This window comes from Pteropus alecto, unplaced genomic scaffold (genome assembly GCF_000325575.1).
Source record: "Pteropus alecto unplaced genomic scaffold, ASM32557v1 scaffold8, whole genome shotgun sequence".
In the NCBI taxonomy this organism is placed as follows: domain Eukaryota; kingdom Metazoa; phylum Chordata; class Mammalia; order Chiroptera; family Pteropodidae; genus Pteropus; species Pteropus alecto.
The window spans coordinates 16,475,498-16,497,862 of record NW_006494609.1 but is presented as its reverse complement, the minus strand read 5'-3'; the positions used below and the strand labels follow the sequence as shown (position 1 = coordinate 16,497,862).

Here is a 22,365-nt window from a genome sequence, read left to right as displayed (position 1 = left end):
CCTATATATACTATGTTTTTTCCTATACATATATAACTATGATGAAGGTTAATTTATAAATTAGGCACAGTTAAAAAATTAACAATAATAACTAATAATAAAATTGAACAATTATAACAATATGCTATAATAAAAGTTAGGTGAATATGGCATAATGAAGTAAACGACGGGTTACTTGAATATAAGCACTGCAAGCATGACAGTGGATGTCATAACTCAGGCTGCTACTGAGTGACTAACGTGCAGGTAGCACGTATAGTGTGGAGATGTTAAACAAAGGGACGGTTCATGTCCTGGGCAAGATGGAGAGAGACGGTACAAAATTTCACCACGCTACCCAGAATGGCATGCAATTTAAAACTTATGAATTGTTTATTTCTGGAATTTTCCATTCAACATTTTCAGACCATGGTTGACTGAGGGTAACTGAAGCCATAGAAAGTGAAACTGTGGACAAGGGGGGGATTACTGTATATGAATTATATAGAAACAAGAGTGGTGACTGTCTCAGGGTGGGAGGAAGGGCATTAATTGGAAAGGGGTATGCCTTTAGTTTCTAGAGTGATAGAATCATTCTATTGTCTTTATCTGGGTGACAATTAAAGGAACATTATACAGCTGCCAAAACTGATCCAGCCATAGAGTTGATTTTTATGCATCTCACTTTATATAAAATATGCCTTAATAAAGTACTATTATCACTAACAAAAGAAAGATCATGCTTGACAATTCTCCAAAACTAATAAGAGACATTAAGCCAAAAAGTCCTACGAACCCCGCAAAAGACAAAAATAATATCGTAACTAGATATATCATAGTGAAGCTGCTGAAATTTTTTTTTAAATAAAGAAAACCCACTCTCAACAATGGATAAATCATCCAGACAGAGAATAACTAAGGGAACAGAGGATTTGAACAAAACTGTAGACTGAATGCACCTAACAGACATATACAGGACATTCTATCCAACAACCACAAAATACACATTCTTTACAAGTGCACATGCAACATTTTGTAAGATAGATCATACATTAGGCCATAGCACAACTCTTGGCAAACTCAAGAAGATTGAAATCATACCAAGTATTTTCTCTGACCACAACAGTATGAAACTAAAAAACAGTAACAAGAGGAAAACTGGAAAATTCACCAAACACATGAAAGTTAAAACTCTCCTAAACAACAAATGGATCAAAGAAAAAATGAAAGGGGAAATCAAAGTTTCTTGAGACAAACAAAAATGGAAACACAATATACCAGAACTTATAAGACTTATAAGAACTTATAGCGAAAGTAGTCCTAAGAGGGAAGTTCATAATAATAAATGATTACATCAAGAAGCAAGAAAAATTCCAAGTAAACAACCTAACTCTATGCCTTAAGAAACTAGAAAAAGAGTAAGCCAAGCCAAAAGTTGGCAGAAGAAAGGAAATAATAAAGATTTAAGCAAAAGTAAATGAAATAAAAAACAGAAAAATAAAAGACTAACCAAACTGATGGTTCATTAAAAAGGATAAACAAAATTGACAAACTTAGCTAGACCAACCAAGGAAGAATGAGAGCGGTCCCAAATCAACAAATTTATAAATGAAAAAGGAGACATTACAATTGATACCCCAGAAATAACATGGCTTATAAGAACAACTATGAACAACTATATGCCAGTGAACTAAAAAACCTAGAATGGAAAAATTTTTAGAAACATAGAACTTAACCAGCACTAAATCAGAAAGAAATAGAAAATCTGAATAGACCAACTAGTAAGGAGATTGAATCAATAATCAAAAACTTCCAATAACGAAAAGCCCAAGACCAGATGACTTTACTGGTGAATTTTAATAAACATTTAAAGAAGAATCAACACCAATCTTCTCAAACTCTTCCAAAACATTGAAGAGGAGGGAACACTCCCAAACTCATTTACAAGGCCAGCATTACCCTGACATCAAAATCAGAAAAAGACACTACTAGAAAACTACAGGCCAATACTCCTGATGAGTACAGATGCAAAGATTCTCAATAAAACACTAGCAAACTGAATTCAGCAGCACATTAAATGGATTACTCACATGATCCAGTGAGATTTATCCCGGAGATGCAAGGATGGTTCAACGTATGCAAATTAATGTGATACAACACATTAATAGAATGAAAGAAAAGAATCATGTATGATCATCTCAATAGACACAAAAAAAGCAATTGACAAAAATTCAACAGTCATTCATGATAAAAACTCTTAACAAATTAGGTATAGAGGAACATATCTCAACATAATAAAAAATAAATGAATGCCATGTACGACAAGACCACAGCTAATCTCATACTCAATGGTGAAAGGTTGAGAGCTTTTTCTCTGAGATAAGGAACAAGACAAGAGTGCCCACCTTCACCACTCCTATTCAACATAATATTGGAAGTCCTAGCTAGAGCAACCAAGCAAGAAAAAGAAATAAAAGGTATCAGAATTGGAAAGAAAGAAGTAAAATTGTCTCTATTTGTAGATAACATAATTTTATATATAGAACAGCCAAAGACTCAACCAAAAAAACTGTTAGATCAAATTAATAAAGTCAGTAAAGTTGCAGGATACAAAATTGACATGCAAAAATCAGTAGTGTTTCTATACACTAAGAATGAATTTTCTGAAAAAGAAATCTATCCCATTTACAATAGCATCAAAAACAATAAAATACTTAGGAATAAATTTAACCAAGAATATGAAAGATCACAGCTCCGAAAACTATACAACATTGATGAAAGAAACTGAAGAACACACAAATAAATGGAAGGATATTCCATGTTCATCGATTGGAAGAATTAATACAATTAAATGTCAATGTTATCAAAAGCTATCTATAGATTCAACACAATCCTTATCAAGGTTCCAATGGCATTTTTTATAGAGTAGAAAAAAAGTACTAAAATTTATACGGAACCACAAAAGACCCCAAATAGCCAAAGAAATCCTGAGAAAGAAAAACAAAACAGGAGGCATCATACTCCCTGATTTCAAGCTATACTATAAAGCTATATAATCAAAACAGTATGTTACTGACATAAAAACAAATAAATAGACCCATGAAACAGAATTGAGAGCCTAGAAATGAACCCAAGCATGTAGAGTCAACCAATATTTGAGAAGAGAGCCAACAACACTCAGTTGAGAAAACATGGTCTCTTCAGTAAATGGTGCTAGGATAATTGGATATTCACATATAAAAGAATGAAACTGGACCCCTATCTTACGCCATACGCAAAAAAGTTAACTCAAAATGAATTAAACACTTAAATGTAAGACCTGAAACCATGAAACTCCTAGAAGAAAACATAGGAATAAATCTCTCTGACATGGGTCTTAGTAATGATTTTTTGGATACGACATCTACAGTACAAGCACAAAATAGCATTTAATCAAAAATCAATAAGTGGGACTACATCAAACTAAACCTAGGAGTAAATACACTAAAAAGAAATCTTTAAAAAATAAAGGCAAAACAAAGACATTTTCAAACACAACTGAGAACATTTATCCTAAGTGGAAAAATATTAAAGGAACTGTGAAAGGGTATTACTAAAGAAAAAAATTTAAATCACAGATGGGAGCTTAAAGATATAAAAAGGAAAGAGCAAGAAAAAAGAAAATCTAATGGATATTAACTGCAAAAAACAATAATAATAATGTTTTGTGGAATTATGAAAAATAAAAGCACAGCATGGAAGTCAGGAAGGGATAAAAGAAGTTAAACTCTTCTATCATTTTACAGATAAAGGTAAAAAGACTATTTTATACTGTATACTGATAAAAACGTATGGTATAATCCTTAGGCTAATGACCAAAAGAATATAGAAGATTGACCAACTCCTAAAACAAAGATGAAGTATTTAAAAAATACTCAATCAGTACGAGAGAGAGAGAGAGAGAGAGAGAGAGAGAGAGAGAGAGAGAGAAGGTACACAGAAAAGGAAGGAGAAACAAATAGAAAAATGGATCAAACATACCAGTAATTAAATTACATATATATGGACTAAATGCTCCAATTAAAAGATAAATATCATGGAAATCGAGTTTAAAAAAGAGAATGATCTGCTGCTTACAAGACACACAGGAAATATAAGAATATTAAAAAAAATAAAAGGGTGGAAAAAGTTATGCTATGCACATATGAAAGCTGGTGTAGCTAGTATAAGACAAAGTATACTTTAACAAAAAAAAAAGCATTGCCAAAGATAAAGACATGCATTTCATAATGGTAAAAGTTTCAACTCACCAGAAAAATTTTGCATTTTTATGTACCTAATGATGCAGCCTCCAAATATATACAGCAAATATTGACAAAACTACAGGGAGGAATACACAAATCTACAATCATAGTAGGACATTTTAACATTCTACTCTCGGTAACTGATAAAAGAAATAGATGAAAATGCAGTAAGGATATAGAAGATTTTAACTATACGGTTAACAAATTTTATTTAACTGACATATATAGGGCGCAGTATCGAACAATTGTGAAATTCAAGTTTTCTCAGTACGCAGGAACATTTACAAAAATGACCATAGGCTCAGCTCTAAAGAAAGTGTAAAAGTGTCAAAGGAATGAAATAATACAAAGTATGTTGTCTGACCACAGAGGAATCAAGCTATAAGTCAATATAAAACCTCACTAGAAAAATCTCCGTATGTTTAGAAATTAATCATCACCCTTCTAAATGACCCATGGGTCAAAAACAAAACTATGAAGGAACTTAGAACTCCGCATAGCACAGGAGGCTTTAGCCATTGCAATAAGGCAAGAGATATTATAGGCATAAAGATCGAAAAGGAGACATTAGACTGTTATTATTCAACAACAACATAATTGTGCAAATGAAAAAATGTTTTCAAACAAAACTACAAATAAATGATTAGAATTAAAAAGTAATTTAGTAAGGTTGCTAGATACAAGATCAATATGCTAGAATTAATTTCATGTCTACATACAAACAACAAGGAGTTAAAAAGTATAATTTTAAAAAGATGTATCATTGACAATAAAATCAAAAAAGTACCTAAGGACACACTACATGAGAGAGAGGCAAGACATCTACACAAAAAACTATAAAACAGCATTGAGGGAAACTAAAGAAAATCTAAATAACTGGAGAGATATACTATGTGCATGAATTGAAAGGTTCGATATTATAAAGATGTCATTTCACCAAATTGATCTATACGTTCAAGGATTTCATAATCAAAATCCTAGTAGTTGAGCCATGTTTGTTTGTGTTTAACTTGACAAACTCTTTAATTTAGCAAATAGCTAGGAATAACTATAAAGGAGGAAGAAGAAAAGGAGGAAGAGAAGGAGGAAAACAGGAAGAAGAAAGCGCAGGGGAGTCAAGGAAGAGAGCAAGAGTTACGATAAGGTGGAAAGACTGGCACTGAAGGATATAAAATTTTATTAAGCTACATTAATTCAGACAGTGAGGTCTTGGGGAAAGAAAAATTACACCAGAGACAGAACCGTTCTTAAATAGATACTTGATTTATGACCAAAGAAATGTTACTGCAGAGCAGTAAGGAAAGAACAGTATTTTCAATAAACGATGTTGAGTAAATTGGTTATCCATAAGAGGAAAAGACAGACCCTTACTTCACACCACACAGAAAAATTCATTCCAGATATTTCCTAAAATGTGGAATATAAACAAAAAGAACTTTTATACCCCCCCTGGCAGGAGTACAAAGTAGTACAATGCTTTTGGGAAATTGTTTGTCGTTATCCATTCTAACTAGATATACACACATTCTCTAATCCAGCAGTTCTACCCCAAGCATATATCTAACAGAAATGTGTGTACATGTGCACCAAAAGATATGTAGCAGGATATTCACAGGATATAGCATTATTAGTAATGGCCAAACTGTGGGAACAACCCAAATATCCATTAATAGTAAAATGGATACATAGACTGTGGTACATTCATTTGGTAGAACATATACAGCAATAAAAATGAATGATGCACAGTTATGCTCAACCCATAAACAAGTCACACACACATATATACACACATACACATACAAATAAATAATGTATGATTCCATTTATATAAAATTCAAAAATAGGCAAAACTAATCTCTGATGTTGGAAGTCAGGTTAGTGGTTACCTTTGGGATAGCAGCAGGAGGTAATCATGGTGGTAAGCATGGTGGAAGGTGTTCCACAAAATCTTGTAATGTGTGTTTTTCTACATTTGTATAATGCACCAGTAAAAAAGGTTTATAACTTTTTTTAAACTTTGTGGAGATAAAATCAAAATAATAAAAAGATAACTAAGAACTCAACGATAGGGAAGTTAGGACATAAAATGACTGGTAGAGCTTCTTGTACTTGTGTACAACTACGAATTCAACTCTACTAATTCGGTGGCCTAGACCAAAGTTTAACCTTGTAGTTAACCTTTGTAATTATCTTTAGTTAGTTAATTTCTATCTACGTTTGCAACAGTCTCTGCCTTGGAAATGTATATAGTTCCGCATCCCTCAGCCCACAGTTCGGATGGAAACTACACAATAACTGGTGCTGATATTTGCTAACAAAGGCTAAATTATTTAGTCCTTAGGACCCTGTAACGAGAAGAGCGCTAAACAATTTCTTTCTTCTCCACACAAGGAGAGCTTTATAGAACAACATAATGGTGATTTTCACTGCCAAGAAACCTGTAATCTTTGCATCTTTAAGACTCATTTAATGACCAAAATAATTGTAGTTTTTGTTGTTGATAAATACTAGTAAACTCAAAAGGGGCAAACACTCGATTACCAAATCTTCACTATTTGATCTTCTCCATATAAACTGTAAATATTCCTATGTTACTGTGCTTAAAAAGCAATAAATAATGTATATACGTATATATGTATAGTTAAAATTATGATGAATTATTAACAATTATTAAATCTAGGTGGCTATATGTATGTTCATAGTGTTTTTCTTTAAACTTTTCTGTATTTGAAAACAATCATAATAAAAGTTTGGGGGGACCTTGTATAATTGCATACAATATGTTCTCAATTTTATTTTAAAATATGCATCATAAAAAAATTTTTAATTTAAAAATTAAATAAAATGTGCATCATAAAAACTGCAGGGAAATATACCAAAATGTTAACAATAGCCATTGCTGGGTAGTATTTTTTTTTTCCTTCCTACATAGTTCTATAACTTTTCTAAAAGCAAATTTTCCTTTTATAAAACAAATAAAATTTACTTTTTAAAAAGGAAATAAATAAAAAATAAATAAATTTTTTAAATAATGGGTCTACAGCCATGCTCCCCTGAACAAGCCTGATCCCGTCTGACCTCGGAAGCTAAGCAGGGTCGGGCCTGGTTAGTACTTGGGTGGGAGACCACCTAGGAAGACCAGGTGCTATAGGCGTAAAAAATAAAAAATAAGGGATTGTAAGCTAACAGGGTCTTTGCAATCTGTGAGGTCAACCAAGGGGTGCCTCGCCTAAAAAAAAAAAAAAATTGAACATTGTGGCAGAATTGGTTTCATATTCCTACATAGTTGGAATTGGCTATAGTTTATCTCTCTGTTTCCTAACAGAATTTGTTTTAAATATTCCTATGTGCTATAGAAAGAAAATAGAAATGAAGGGAGGGAGGAAGGAAGGGAAGGAAGGAAGGAAGGAAGGAAGGAAGGAAATCACTGGGAAAACATACGACAGTTGCTGATCCCTAAGAAATCATTTCAAGTTACAGAATTTTCACCATAAAATTCTATCTCCATATAATTTTTATTATTAACAGTATTCAGGGTTGTAGTGCCACCTAAATACTTTAGTGCATATTTCATTGCAGCAAGCATCGTAGAAAATTCCTAATGCTCCAGATAAAATTGTATTAAAGAACTGAATCAACAGAAAAGATGTTACATTGTTAGAACAGAAAAATGTGGGTTTTCAATGAAGATAATCTAGATTCAAATTCAAGCAGTGCTCCTTTATTATTTCTTTGAATTTAAGGGTGTTACTTAAACTGTGTCTCACTCCACATCTGTAACACTGAAATAAGACCCTACCATTTAAGATTTTTGTGAGAAGCAGTTGAGAAAATGTCTGTAAAACCCAGTGTGGTACTTGGTTCATAAATTGTGTTCATTTAGGAGAAGACTAAAATATTAAATGAGATAATAAGCAGCTAGAACAATGTCCGGCATGCAGCCAGGGCTGGATAAAAAGTAATACATGGACGAGAATGGTTAACTTTTTCCATGATCTCATTTCCTACATAGAATGCCATGGTTCACTGGAACGGAAGTTCCAAGAAAGCTCGGACAGTGCCTGGCAAGTAGCAGACACATGACATGCTGTTGAAAAAATGGAAGTGTATGGACGTGTGATTATAAGGATGGACTGAAGAATGAATACCCACAGAGACGTCTTGTTCAAACAGGCTGAGAGAAGAAGAAAGAGCCTCTCTGATCTTAGCTGGCACAGGCTGAACTGTTCTGGGAAGACAGATCTGGCTGGCCCTTCCACGAGTGTGGTCACAGGGGGAAATGGAAGCACCTGTCAGTTTCCCGGGGTTCCCGGATGCTCTCAACAGGCAAACCTCATCGTGTGGCTTCTCCACTGAAAATTTGTCCGTGGTTTCCCTTTGCCATTAGGATGAAATCCAAACTACTTCACAGGCCCTGCCAGGCTTCCTGCCTACCCTCTGGCCACTGTCCTCCTGTCCCTCCACTGTCTGGCTGCATATGACCTTTCCCAGTTCCTGAATATGATCGTGCTATCTTTGATCTTCTAGTCTGAACTCTTGCAGTTCCTTCTGCTTCAAACTCACATTCATTCACTCATGATCCATTCCCCTTATGATGTCTCATGTGCATATCTCTTTCAGGTATCAGCTTACATGCTACTCACTGAGGAATCTTCCTCAACAACTCAACACTCCCCCAAACTTGCCTACCATCAGGGTGAGGTCAGAAGCCCCTCCTGTGCGTCCCACAGCTCTCCGTATGATTGACACTTGGACAGCCTGGGTTTACACTGCACGAGTCCACTTATACACAGATTTTTTTTTTTAATGAATACTGTAAATATATTTTCCTTATGATTTTCTTAATATTTTCTTTTCTCTAATTGCCTTTATTGTAAGAATACAGTATATAATACAGATAACATGCAAAATATGTGTTAATTGGTTGTTTAATCTATAAGGCTCCAGTCAATAGTAGGTTATTAGCAGTTAAGTTTTGGGGGAGTCAAAAGTTACTCACGAATATTTAACTGCAGGGGAGGAAAGGCCAGCAACCCTAACCCCTGTGTGGTTCAGGGTCAACTGTATTTGATCCACTTGAGCACTTAGCACACTGTAAGATGGTTGCCTGGTCTTCCCCCGACAAAGGGAAGGTACGCACCAAGATATTAGCGATTTAGTCTTTTTTTTTTCTTTTTAGTCACATTATGCCCATAAGTATTTGTTGAATAAATGAACCAATTTCCATATCTAAATTGTATTACACGCCATAAGGTCTGGTTTTGTGTCAGTTCTTGTAGCATTAACAAAAAGTACAGTGTCTGGCAAACGAGTTACTCTTCAAATATTTACGAAATAAATTTCATTTTATACTGGTTACTCATTCACATATCATATAAATGCTTATTTCAAGGATCTATCGAGAAGGGGTTGGTGTCAAATATTTAAGTCATTTCATGTTTTATTTTATTAATACTTCTCACTTTTTTTGCTTTTACAATCAAATTATTCACTTAGCAACACTTAAGCATTATCTACTATCGATGATACAAAACACCCATGATACCAATTTCCATTTTTCAAAAATTCCTATCTACTTTCATTGTTTTTATTCATATTATTGTTACCACTAAGATCAATATTATTTGTTCTAAGTTTAGAATAAGCCCACCAAAAACCATCAAAGCCTCAAAAACGAGTATTAATAAGTCTAACACTTGGCTTTAATCGGGAACATAAATCAGACACTGGAATTAAGTTAAATTCCTTCTGAACCACTTCCAATCACCTAAGGAAAAACAAGTGATGCCAGGAAAGAAGTAAGTTCTAGAATATCAGTATACAATCTCACAGTACCTTGAATAAAAGCTAACTTTGGCAAAATAGTCACCTCTTCCAATTTCAGAAAACTAGGTATACGATTAAGTGGGGAGACAGGGTAGTCAAGGGCACCAGAAACTCCATCAGCCATAGGTTGCTTCTTTGATTTTTGACTTATAATATGTAAGCATAAACCACAACTTAGAACCTGGGGTTGGTTTAGGTTTTTGGTAAATATATACCTTTACATTTAAATTCAATGTTTACTTCTCAGTTAGTAATTATACCAATATTTAGCAATTGTTGACTCTTTCTGTCCAACTAGGCTATCAGGGTCATTTAATTTTTTTTTCTTTTTTTTTTCTAGTGTATAAACTGGTAATGCTGAACATGCTCCAAGTCTTCTTATCAGGACAGATTTAGCCATTCGAGGTTTTGCTACATGGTGAGCAAATCTGCAGCATTACTCACCGCTCCCACCTTTGCAGCGATTAATTTAAGAGTAGTTAAGACCACAGGCCAGGCATAGCAAATGAAACTGAGACTTAACGTGATTCGCTATAGTATCAGAAATGTTTTTGATTTAATTTACTTATTTTATACCACCCAGTTTCAGAAAAGATCTGCGACAATGTCAAAAAGCACTTAAATGTAATCCAGCAAGATAAAATTATATATAAGTAGGTGAGGCAAATATGGCATAGGAGAAATAAAGATAGGGCATCACAGGGCTATTCTCTTCTTACCTGTGTACTGCAAGCCCCTGTATTCACTTATTGCCCCAGGAGGTTTTAAATTGGGCCAGTAATGGAACAGCATTTGCACAGCTGGAGGTTTCACTTGTGAAGGCCCATAGGCTATCACATACAAAAGATCCTAAAGGAAATAGGAAGAATATTTTGACTTAGCATGGTCAAATAAAAATAAAAGTAACTCATTCAATATCACCAAAGCAGTGAAAATTTCAGTAGACGGGTTGAGGTGGTTAATTCCTCTGGAATCTCATCATCCAGGTGTGCTCCTCAGATTAGATCATTGTATGATATTATTTTTTATTATTTACTTATTGGTCCTGTAAATAAGTCCCCCAAATGGCATTCAAAAGGACACAATTCTTTTAACAAATTCTTTTCTATTCAGAATAATGTTAAAGATGTATTTTAGAACAGCATAAGCCAGTTTGTCAAACACTGCATTTTTTAAAAATATTTTTCTAAAAAACATTTCTTAACAATTCACATCTCCTATTAAAAAGAAGACAAGTTCTCAAGCAACATTTCAACTTAAATGAAATTGTCACATTAATATAGTAATATGCTAAATTCCAAGAATAAGAGATATCCAATTACATTTTCTGTCAAGCCACTGTTCCTCAAGATCGTTCCTGTTCTAAATAATAATTTAATCAGTAAGAAAAGAATTATAGGTTCTGCCACATCGAAATAATGACATCAATAAATTTGACCTAAAAATACTTTTAACATGAAAACAATTTTTACTATACAATATAAATTAAGTTTGTTGCTATGAATTAAACGTGGGCCAAAACTTACTTTCCAGACTTCTTGTTTATATTTCATGAGGCATTCCAATAATTGACAATGATACACTGTAAGGAAGAAAATGTAATTTGAACATGAAATGTAAAAACCAGATAAAACATCCTTTGAGATACAATAAACTATATTAGTATGACTTTTCACTATAATCATTACATTAGAAATTACTTACTTCCATATATTTTTACTTTTCAAAAACCATGTAAGCTTTTGACTTTATCAAGCTTTATTCCAAGATCCTTGAGAAATATATTTCATTCATCTTAGCAATAAAGGAAACATTAAGAAAAATTCCTAATAATCATATCTTTTCAACATAAACCGATATCAACGTAACCAAAAAACATATAGGGAAAAAAAGTAGCCTAATAGGATCATAATAATGAATATTGAGCATTCATTATGCCAAGTATTGTGTTAAGAGCTTTATGTGTATTATCTCACAACCACCATGTTGCAGTTAGGAAAAGGAGAGACTTAGTGTCCTATACGGCCCAAGTCTGGACAGATAGCAAGTGACAGACTGATGGATTAGAATGGGAGTCTTGTCATTTGATCACCTGTTCCATCTGCTGAGAAATTCTTAAAAGCTACACAACAGCAGTCTTCTTTGATTGCCTCTGCTTACTTAGGGAAGAATGATACTTTCACCCTAGATAGCTGTACCATACCTTCCTTACTCTGTCTTCCAACCCTATCGGGGCACTGAAGCAGGTCTCGCTTTAGTCACCGATGACCCTGTCATTCGATTTGATGAACATTTTTCAGTCTGCCTTTTACTTGACCCTCAGCAGCATTCAGTACTGCAGACCACTACCTTCTCTTTAAAACCCTCTTCCTTGACTTCATGACTGACCCTCTCCCTATTATCTGTGACAGACACTGTTGTGGCAACTCAAGTGCTATCGACAACCCTTTCTACCTTATCCATTTCCCAACACAGCTTGCAGCTAGGGACGGCCATGTGACTCAGTTCTGGCCAGTGAGACCTAAGAGAGAATCTGCTTGAGAGCTTGTGAGACATTTTTTTCTCCCTGATAAAAGGAAAGAGGCACTCCAGGAGACCTTGCTTAATTATCCTGACTGCTCCTGTTACCTGTTTGTGGATGTGGGTGTGTAAGAATATAACAACCTCCACTATGGCGGCCATCTTGCAAACATGAGGAGAAGTTCAAGAGAAAGATGATGCCATCTTAGCCCCCTGACACTAGGGAGCTATGTCCGAGACTTCCTTCCTGTAGTTAAACCCTCCGTTAGTCAGCTAAACACATCCCAACAGATACAATCTGTCTCTCTGGCAAGCTTAGTATCCCGCTGGGCCATTATCTGCTGGAGTCCCTGAAGGCCTGGTCACAAACCCACTCTTCATTCTACGCTCTCTTGTAAGCAGTGTCACACTCATACACAACATCGGTTACCATCTGTATGCAATTTAATGAATGTCATTGGACTCTGACATAGAGGCTTAGAGTTCATTACTGCAAACACAAGGCTCTATTCTGAGTTCCAGACACATAATACAACTACCTAATTATCACTGTCTATTTTTTTATTAGGCAAGGCAACCCTTGGTTGACCTCACAGATTGCAAGGACCTTGTCAGCTTACGATCCCTTATTTTTTATGCTTACAGAAGACACCTATTCCTAGGTGGTCTCCCATCCAAGTACAGCTAGCCCAACTCTGGTTAGCTTCCAAGATCAGAGGGGATCAGGCATGTTCAGGGTAGCATGGCCGTAGATTGATTGCCTGTTTTTTTAAGTAAGCTTATTTACTTGCATTTCTGTGTTTGGAACACGTAGAATTATTACTAAGGTTATGTGTGGAGGTTTTTTCCAGTTTTACTGAGATATAATTGACATATAACAGTATATTAGCCCAAAGTATACCGTCTCCTCTTAAACATCCGGAACACACCTTGAACACAACATGTCCAAAACAGATCTCATGAGCTTCCCTCAGAGACCTGGTCTTCTTCTTCCCACGTCTCCTTTCTCAGTGACTAAAACCCCACCATATCCAATATGTCACCAAGTCCTGTCAATTTTACTTTCTAGGTAGTTCTCAGACGTCTCCACTTTTCTCAGTCTTAATTGCCCCTGCCTTTTACATGCCTAGACAGATGCAAAGGCCTCCTCGTGGGTCAATCTACATCACCTCTGGCTCTTTTTTAAACCATTCTCATCTGCAACCAGGATGACACATATATAACCACTCAAAGTCTTTCAGTGCCTTCCCATTAGATTTGGGATAAACACAGGACTCCCAAAGAGAGCTCACAATATCCAGCCTGTTCTGGCCCACAGAAGTCTACCATTTCATCTCAAATGAGGCAGTTACTACTCCGAGCTCCAACTACACTGACCTTGACCTTTCAGTCCCACCTGCTAGCCGGGCTCCCTTCTAACATATAAGATGCCTCTGCCTGAATCCCCCACCCCTTGTTGGCCTTGTTAACCCTACTTTCCCTTCAGTCCTCAGACCCAAGGTTACTTCCCCAGAGAAGCCCTCCCTGACATCTTCAATAAAAGAAAAATCTCCTTTTATAGGGTCTTGTAGCACTTATCACAGTTGAAACTTTACATTTGCTTTTATAATTATTTGATTCATATCTTCTCCCGACCACTGTATGATAAGCTTCACGAAGTGAGGGCAGGAATCAGTTCGTTTTGCTAACCATGGTGTCCCCAAGTGTTTGGCACATAGTAGATATTCAGTGACTATTAAATATACAAATGGCCTTCTAGAATTGGAATTTTGTCCTTAAGCCATCAGTGAGTAGTCAAGTACAGTTATTCCAGGCCACTTTCTCTTACACAGCATATGCTATTCTCCTTGTGTCTGCTACACAAACCTGGTTCAGAGTAGTTCACTGACTGCCCCATAAACAAACCCAGAGAGTCTCTTTGTTTAAACTGATTTCCCTCCCAGGACACTCCACTTAACCCTATCAATTAAAATTATCCATACTTTAAGATCCATACTTTGCTCCAGTGACTCAAAGCCTTTCCTGATCATTTCAATCCATAGAGTTATCTCCTTCTGATGAATTAACACTATAATATTTATTTTGTACTTTTCACTTACTTCTTTACATTGTAAATTGAAGATTTATGTGAATATGCCTGATATTCCCAATTAGACATAAGCTCCATAGCGAGCACCATATATTACATTTCTGATGGTTTTCCCAATGCCTAGCACAGAACCATTTATGTAGGAATTATTCAACGAATGCTTGTTAGTTGAACAAGGTCTGTACTCTAGCCTCGATACACAGAAACTAAAGGACCAAGCTGCCTCGTGCTGTCTCCCCCAATAAAAATTCAAGCAACTTGGTCCCAGAGTGCCGCCTGGAGGATATCACCTCACTTCTTAACAGTTTCTCACATCACAAGACTAGTTTTGGGTCCCAAATATAATTCTTACTATAGAATCTTTGGCTATAAACATTTCCCCATGAATAGGTGAAGATACAGATTTAGAATTAACAGAAGTAAGTCTGATCACAGTGGTTTCTCTGTGAAACATTCAACTCCAAGAAGAAAAAGATTGTAGCCATCCCAAGCATTTACAATGTGCCCTTCACTATGCTAAGTAAGCACTTTACATATGTTTAACTCATTAAACCCTCACAATAATATTCTAAGGCACAGCAGAGAGAATTATTCCCATTTTATAGGTGAAGAAACTTGGTCTTAGGGATGTTAAAAAACTTGCTTAAGGTTACACTAACTGGCAATTTGCAAGTGAGTTCAGATGTGACTTCACATACATCTAACCTCAAGTCACATGATTTTACCTGCCCTGCTTTACTGCCCCCCAACATAGAAATTAGGACCAAAGCCTCATGATGATACTTCAAGTAACTAGATTCTAAATGAAGAATTTTTTTCCAGAACATAATATATAATAAATATAAATGACATTTTGAGGTTGCTTTAAGCCAAACAGAGTGAAATATCAGATAACTTCTAAAATATATGCATTTTAATTAATCTCATATAATAATATTTCACATTTAAACTAAAAATTATTAAGATTTCAAAATGAAAAAAAATTTTTTCTCATTCTGAGCAAAAGCTTATTATGTATTATGTAATTAAGTAGAAGGTTGAAAACAGTGCCAATAAATTTGTTCGGTTTCCAAATAAACATCAAATAAAAACAAAAACTGAGTCATATCATAGCATGTGACTCTAACAGTCAGCCCCTTTTTAGATCAGTTTCCCAAAGTTCATCTGCAATTATACTGATGAACAGAAACCAACAGAGTAAATCATATGAAACCTGTTCAACGTCACTAGTAATCAAGGAAATATAAATCAAAACATTGAGATATTATTTTTCATCTGTCCAACTCTATATAAATTTTATGATAATATTTAATGACAGGTTAAGAGTACTTACATATATAGTAAGACTATTGAAATTTTTTCATCCTTTAACCCATTAATCTCTCTTTTATGAATTTACATAAGGAAATAATCAGAAATAAAGTAAAAGATTTGTGTTCAAGGATACTTGTGTGGCATTGGAGTAGCAATTCACAAAATATTAACAGCGGTTATCTTTAACAATTAGGATTGGAGGAGATTTTGATATTTCTAATTTAACTATTCCTATATACTTATATCCAATAGATTTCCAATCAACGTTCTAAAATTGTGTGCTCGACCACTCTGAAAATATCACTAGCCTGCAAGACTGCGGCTAATACCAAGGGAAATTTATTTCAACTCGAAAGTCTGTTTTCTAACCCATCTCCAAGAGAAGTTCTTCTCACGTCAGATTTGCTAGCCTACCAGTATGATGTCTTGTTCCATTACTGGTTTTGGAATCAGCCAAGCCACCCATATTTCCACTCACCTGGGTTGGATGTGTACTGCATTGCAATCATTAGCATGGATGATGCAGAGAGATTGACGTGGGCGGGCACTCCTTCTCTCCTTGAGGAACCCACTGAAATAAAAATATTTTTAATTAGACACAATTAATCTATACACATACTTGCTACTTTGCATAGAGCATGAGAGCTGAGAAGAAATACTGTTTTTAAAAAGGTCCCAACCAAATCAACGGACATTTTCCACAAAAAAAAAATTTGTCCAAGCACACAAATGCCACGGTTGTCATCATCAGTAGCCAGCGTTTGGTGAGACTCTACAAGGAGCAGAACAGTGCCAGAATATGATGTCATGATTTTAGCAGAGCTGTACGTAGGTGTGGCCTCTGGCTCTCAAGATGTTTATACCTAGGTGGGAAAGAAAGGAAAAAAAAAAGAATCCTCCAAGCACCCAAGCATAAAGGCATGTTGAAGGTTATCCCTGTGAGAAAATTAAAATAAAATGTTTTTGAACCCAATATGAATAGATTAACTTTTAGATGCAGATGATAATAGTCTACTTATAATGGATACCTTAGTAATTTAGTTACACATACAAATTTTAAATCATGTATTATAAAAAATAGTACATTAATTTAAAAATTATTTCCAACACTCACAAATCGTTAAACAATTTTATGCAAACCATCACATGGAATTTCATCATTAGTATCTTCATGAGAATTTTTTTCTGTTTTCCAGAGCTTACCATCTTTAGATCCACCTGAGTTGTTTTAAATAATGCACTTTTTGAATCTGTAAATAACACTGTCGCTGAACTTTTTATCCTGTGCTGCAAGTATTCAATCACAAAGCAAATTGATTTCTTCAAAATTCATCTTACAGCTATACAATACTGGCCTCCAGGTGATAACCACTTAAGACATCTTTTAGGACATCTTTAAGTGGCTTGTTTATGATGATATTCAACTCTATATTAAATTTCTTTATCTATTTTAAGAGAATGTATCAGGTAAAGCCAAAAAGCATTCAAAACTAGCACTGATGGAAGTCATTCGGGGTAACATGTTGTCTCCAAAAAGTAGTTGATTATTCTAAACACAGTAATTGAGAGAAGACCCACAATAGAAGAAACTTCACAAGGACTCGAATGTAAACAAATTTCTTTTCTCAAGGATAATTGCAGAAGTAGGAGAAATCTCTCCCTATATATGTGTTTGTGTGGCAAATTGTCAAGAAAGCATGAACAGAACAGTGTACAGTAAGTATAACACCCTCAAAAAGTCTACTCTCGATTTCCTACACATAATGGACAAGATCGTTAACATAGCAACAACAATAACAAGAAAGCAGATAACCCTAAAATCTGCTTTATTTTATTCTATATTAAAATTCACATGTGGAAATAATATCTCACCTACATCCAAGAGAATAAGGCAACTTACAATAAAACACATGTATAAAAGAACAATTAAAACACTAAAACAAATTTGTCATATAATAAAGTAGAAAAGATAAAAAAAATTTAACATGATTCTTTTTTTCATAAAGGACTTGGAGCATTACATAAATGGTGGCTTTTACAATAGCTCTACAGAAATAAACAAACAAATAAAACTGATTTATAATTAAGTTTCATTTACTTGCATTTGCTTTCATCCATCACTTGCAGCTGGGCTGATGCTAACCCACTAAGCAGGTGATATTCAGGTAGATAAATTTGTTTGGCTAAACAATATAAATAAGTAATAATAATTACACAAAGATGTGGAGAGCAGTTCGTTGCTCTTAATAGAATATGATTGAGGAAAAAGAACTTTGAGCTGAATCTAAAGGTGCTCTCAGATCTGAGCCAAGAAGCTTGTTCAAATTCAGCTTTTGGGAGCCCACATCTAGTGAGCCTAACTCTGGAAATAAGAAAAGTCCATACTTAATAAGCATATTCTGATGCAACTAGGCCTTAGACCTCCATTTGAAAAGCACTACTAGAGAAATTAAAAACACGACAGGAAACACTGAGTAAGGCATCCAGGTATGAGAGGAATAATTGCATGTCCCTTATTCCCTTCGTTTAAGGAAGAAAAAAGAAGTCTAGTCTCCGATATACTCATGAAAAAATATTCTTTTTGAGACAAGTGTTTTCACCTTTATTTAAATTCATCTCAAACTTTTTAATAAGAAGCATTTCTAAAAAATGAAAACTACTATTAAGGGAGGCTGAGAATCACCGTGCCTGGAGGCCATTAAAAATGGGAGAGATGCCCAAGTGTCTCAGATGATTTAGGTGAAGTCTATTTGGAGAACAGCCCAAATGGTTCAATGACCTTTGGATGTCCCTTCTAGCCCTACGAATTCATGCTCTCCCTCCAGTATGGTCAGCCACAAAGCCAAAAGCACTCCCTTGGCTCCAGCCCTAGGAAATTGGCTCCAATACTTATATAAACAGACAGTGCCTTGCAATTTCTTAGCCTTCTAACTGACTGAATAAAATCACCACAATTCTAATTTAATAAACAAGCAGAGACACACATCATTTATTAAATCTTGTTAAAAAGCATGATGTAAACAGATGTGCAGCTTGTCCCCATGAGGGTGTACAAAGCCAAAGCTACATACGATGGAAGGAAGAAGAAAATTAATCAAAAGAAGAAAATTTTACAATTAATATTGTGCTCAGGAGATACAATGAAAAGTCTTAAGATCTATTCCCTGGTCCTCTGGCACCATCAGGAAAACCATACCACCATCCCTCTATGAATAATAATAATTCCTTAATCTTGTTCTTGCATTTTATAGTTCCTAATACACTATCATGTACAGCTCTTAAATGATTCTCACAAAAAAATAAATAAAATAAAGTATATGGAAAAAGGCATTTTATAAAAGAAAAATCAAATTATTTACATGAGAACACCAACTTAATTATTAGGATTACAGCCCAAGTCACCTGACTTCATAGCTAATGCTCTAGTCACCTATTCATTCGAGGTGCATTTTTTCACTACCTCCTATGTACCAGGCAGGCATTGTTCCGGGCTCTAGAGCACAGTCATAAACAAGACAGGCAAGTCGTTGTCCTTATGGAGCTTAAATGTTAGGTCTGTGCTATCCAATATGTTAGTCATAGTCGCATGTGGCTATTTAAATTTAAATGAATTTAAATTAAATTAAAATAAAATTTCAGTTCCTCAGTCCCACTAGATACATTTCAAGTGCTCAGCTGCTACATGTGGCCGGTGGCCACTGTATTGGATAACACAGATTTCCATTGTCACAGAAAGTTCCATGCACAGCGCTGTTCTAAGGAAACAGGCAAACAAATACCTGAGAAGAAATATAAATCATGGCAAGGGAGTAGACAGAAAGGGCCTGCTTTTGCTAGAGGGTAAGGAAGGACATCCCAAAGACGTGATACTTGCCCTGAGACCTAAAGAGAGTGAGGAAGCAAATCACGTGACCATTCGGGCTTTTGAGGCAGGAAAAAGCCAAGAGCAAAGGCGAAAGCTTGGTGCCATTATGAGACTGCAGAAAGGCTAACTAAGGCTTGTGACTCGCCACTACATGCAGAGAGAACACAGGAGAGGTAGTGATGAAGTAGGAAGGGAGGCAGGGGCCAGATCACAGAGGGCCTTGTGGGCCAGGGAAGGACATCGAACTTGATTTATAAGAGTGATGGCAAACAACCAAACGGTGTTGATGAAGAAAGTGAAATGATCTATGTACCTGTTTGGAGGATAGCTTGACTTTTTGGTGGAGAACAACCACTGGAGGGCTAAGCAGAGAAGCAAGGAGACCGGTTTGGAAACTACTGGGCTTGTTCAGAAAAGAACCGGTGGCAAAAAGTGGTCTGAATTGGAATATATTTAAATAAACTCCACTACCCTTATGTTTTTTTAAAGCGTAAAGGTAAGGGAGGCAACTGGTGTCAGTTCTGCCGTGCAACGAAACCATTTCCAAACAGAGGTCGTTGTGTTCTGTGAGATAGAAGTTGAACATAAGATACATATGCCATCAGAAGGACATGTCAGTTCAACATATTGGGAAGACTAAGACTCCAGGACCCTGAAGCCTATGCCGCTTTAAAATATTTGCAGACTGGTAAATTAATGAAAATCATAGACATAGCATTGCCCATCAACACTGTGGAGGTTCGATGAGCTCAAAACCTGTTATAATAATTACTGTTATTATAAAATAAACTCTAGGGGAAAAAAAAAAAAACCCCAAGCCCCAGAGGATGGCCTCTTATCTCAAACGATATTTAAGATGAGAATATTTCAGGACATGTGAATCTGAGCAGAATATTGGGATTAGTTGCGATGGGATTTGACATATCTGTCATTTGACTAGGTTGAATTGTGAAAGGCCATTCCTATATGTTATCTCGGGGTCTTCACAAGAAGCACGGGATGTAGACAGGGAGGTTAGGGTGTTATTCACTATTTTACGGCTGAAGAAACTAAAGTTTGATGAGGTTTGCCAGTAATCAAAGAACTACAATTCAGCTCTTCTGAATTCCTGTTCCAAAACATTTCCCCCGATTCAACAATAAAGCTCTTAAAGTATAGTAAGACCTACCGTATAAAAATAATCATTAGCTAATAAAACAGATTTTACATATAAAAGATTATTTAAATATCAGCAGTATCTCGTGTTGCTTTTCGACTGTCTTTTTTCTATGTATTTATTAGATTTTAGAAGCTCACAGAAAGATAACTCACATCCCCTATAGTAGTAGAAGAACAAAAAATGATCCAGGGCCAATGAGCTGAAACCAGATATTCAATTAAGTCAGACGATTGCTTTGAAGTCAATGCAAAGATCTGAATGAACCTTTATTTTTCCTGAGGGTAAGTGACTTTGTGGGAAACTTAACCTAGAAAAGAAACTAGATGAGACTGCATAGTCCTGACTACAAACATACACTAGAAGGGTCTTTCACCGATATAATTGTTCAGCTTTATTATTATCTTTGAAATAACACAGCTTCTATCAGTTAATGTTCGTTTAGAATTTGCTTTTTCTCTTCTCTGCCAAAGTATCATCTTCCCAACATCCATATTTCAATTTGGTCCTCAAATCACAGATTCTTAAATAAAAAAAGAGCAGTTTCCATGGTGAAATGCAAATGACTTTTTCAATTCTTAGTAACTCCTTTAATATATTTTTTATAAACAAAGACTACTGCACATACTTGGAATAAAAAGTATATCTTATTTATGGAAAGAGTTCAAAAGAAAAGGTTATGTCAAAGGAAATTTTTACAATAAATGGCAGTATGTTCTGCAGTACTTCAAAAGGAATTATTTAAAATAAAAGCACAGTACTTGCTTTATTGAGAAAAATGACATGAAGTACACACTTATACACACGCATGTCTCTTAAACTGAAAGAGCAGTCATGCCTCATTAGGTCCACTTCAGGGCTCAGAACTTCACCTCGTGAGTCCTTAATGATATCATTTAATACCTGAAACACTGTCTATCTTTTACATTTTACTTGTGAACACCGTACCAAAGAGATAAAAGCCTTTTGGTTTTAAAGACTTTATCAAGTACTCGGAAAATGCAACATCCTTCATCCTAACATCTCTGTCCCGAAATAAAAATATTTCGGAAGAAGTTAAACACTCCTCTCTAGTTTCGGTCAGAATTTCTAGACACTAAAACAACTTCCAAAAAATAGAAACAACATGGATGGGAGCAAGAGACACATATTCTCACATCGATTCATTTTAACAAGATTAATCTGGAACTGATCTCCTCTACCTCTGAGTTTGTGTCTTTGTATCTACCCTATGAAGGAACAAGTACAAAAGAACACCTGAATCGTTTAATAGAATTTGGCTTTATGGTTAGTATTATGATTTATTTTTGAAGATTTAAATATGACAAAGATA

General features: G+C 35.2%; 1 protein-coding gene and 1 pseudogene across 2 annotated transcripts in view; one reads left to right on the top strand and one right to left on the bottom strand.

Annotated features, from left to right (window-relative positions):
- Positions 1-22,365, bottom strand: part of UNC79 (unc-79 homolog, NALCN channel complex subunit) — a 172,331-nt gene that overhangs the window by 147,812 nt on the left and 2,154 nt on the right. For both annotated transcript variants that reach the window (XM_025042103.1, XM_025042104.1), the window contains exons 2-4: positions 16,490-16,582; positions 11,615-11,670; positions 10,808-10,937 (exon numbers count right to left, since the gene is read on the bottom strand). In XM_025042103.1, the coding sequence (XP_024897871.1) occupies positions 10,808-10,937; positions 11,615-11,670; positions 16,490-16,582 (279 nt within the window). The remainder of the gene's footprint in view (positions 1-10,807; positions 10,938-11,614; positions 11,671-16,489; positions 16,583-22,365) is intronic.
- LOC112473979 lies at positions 7,298-7,416 on the top strand (annotated as a pseudogene).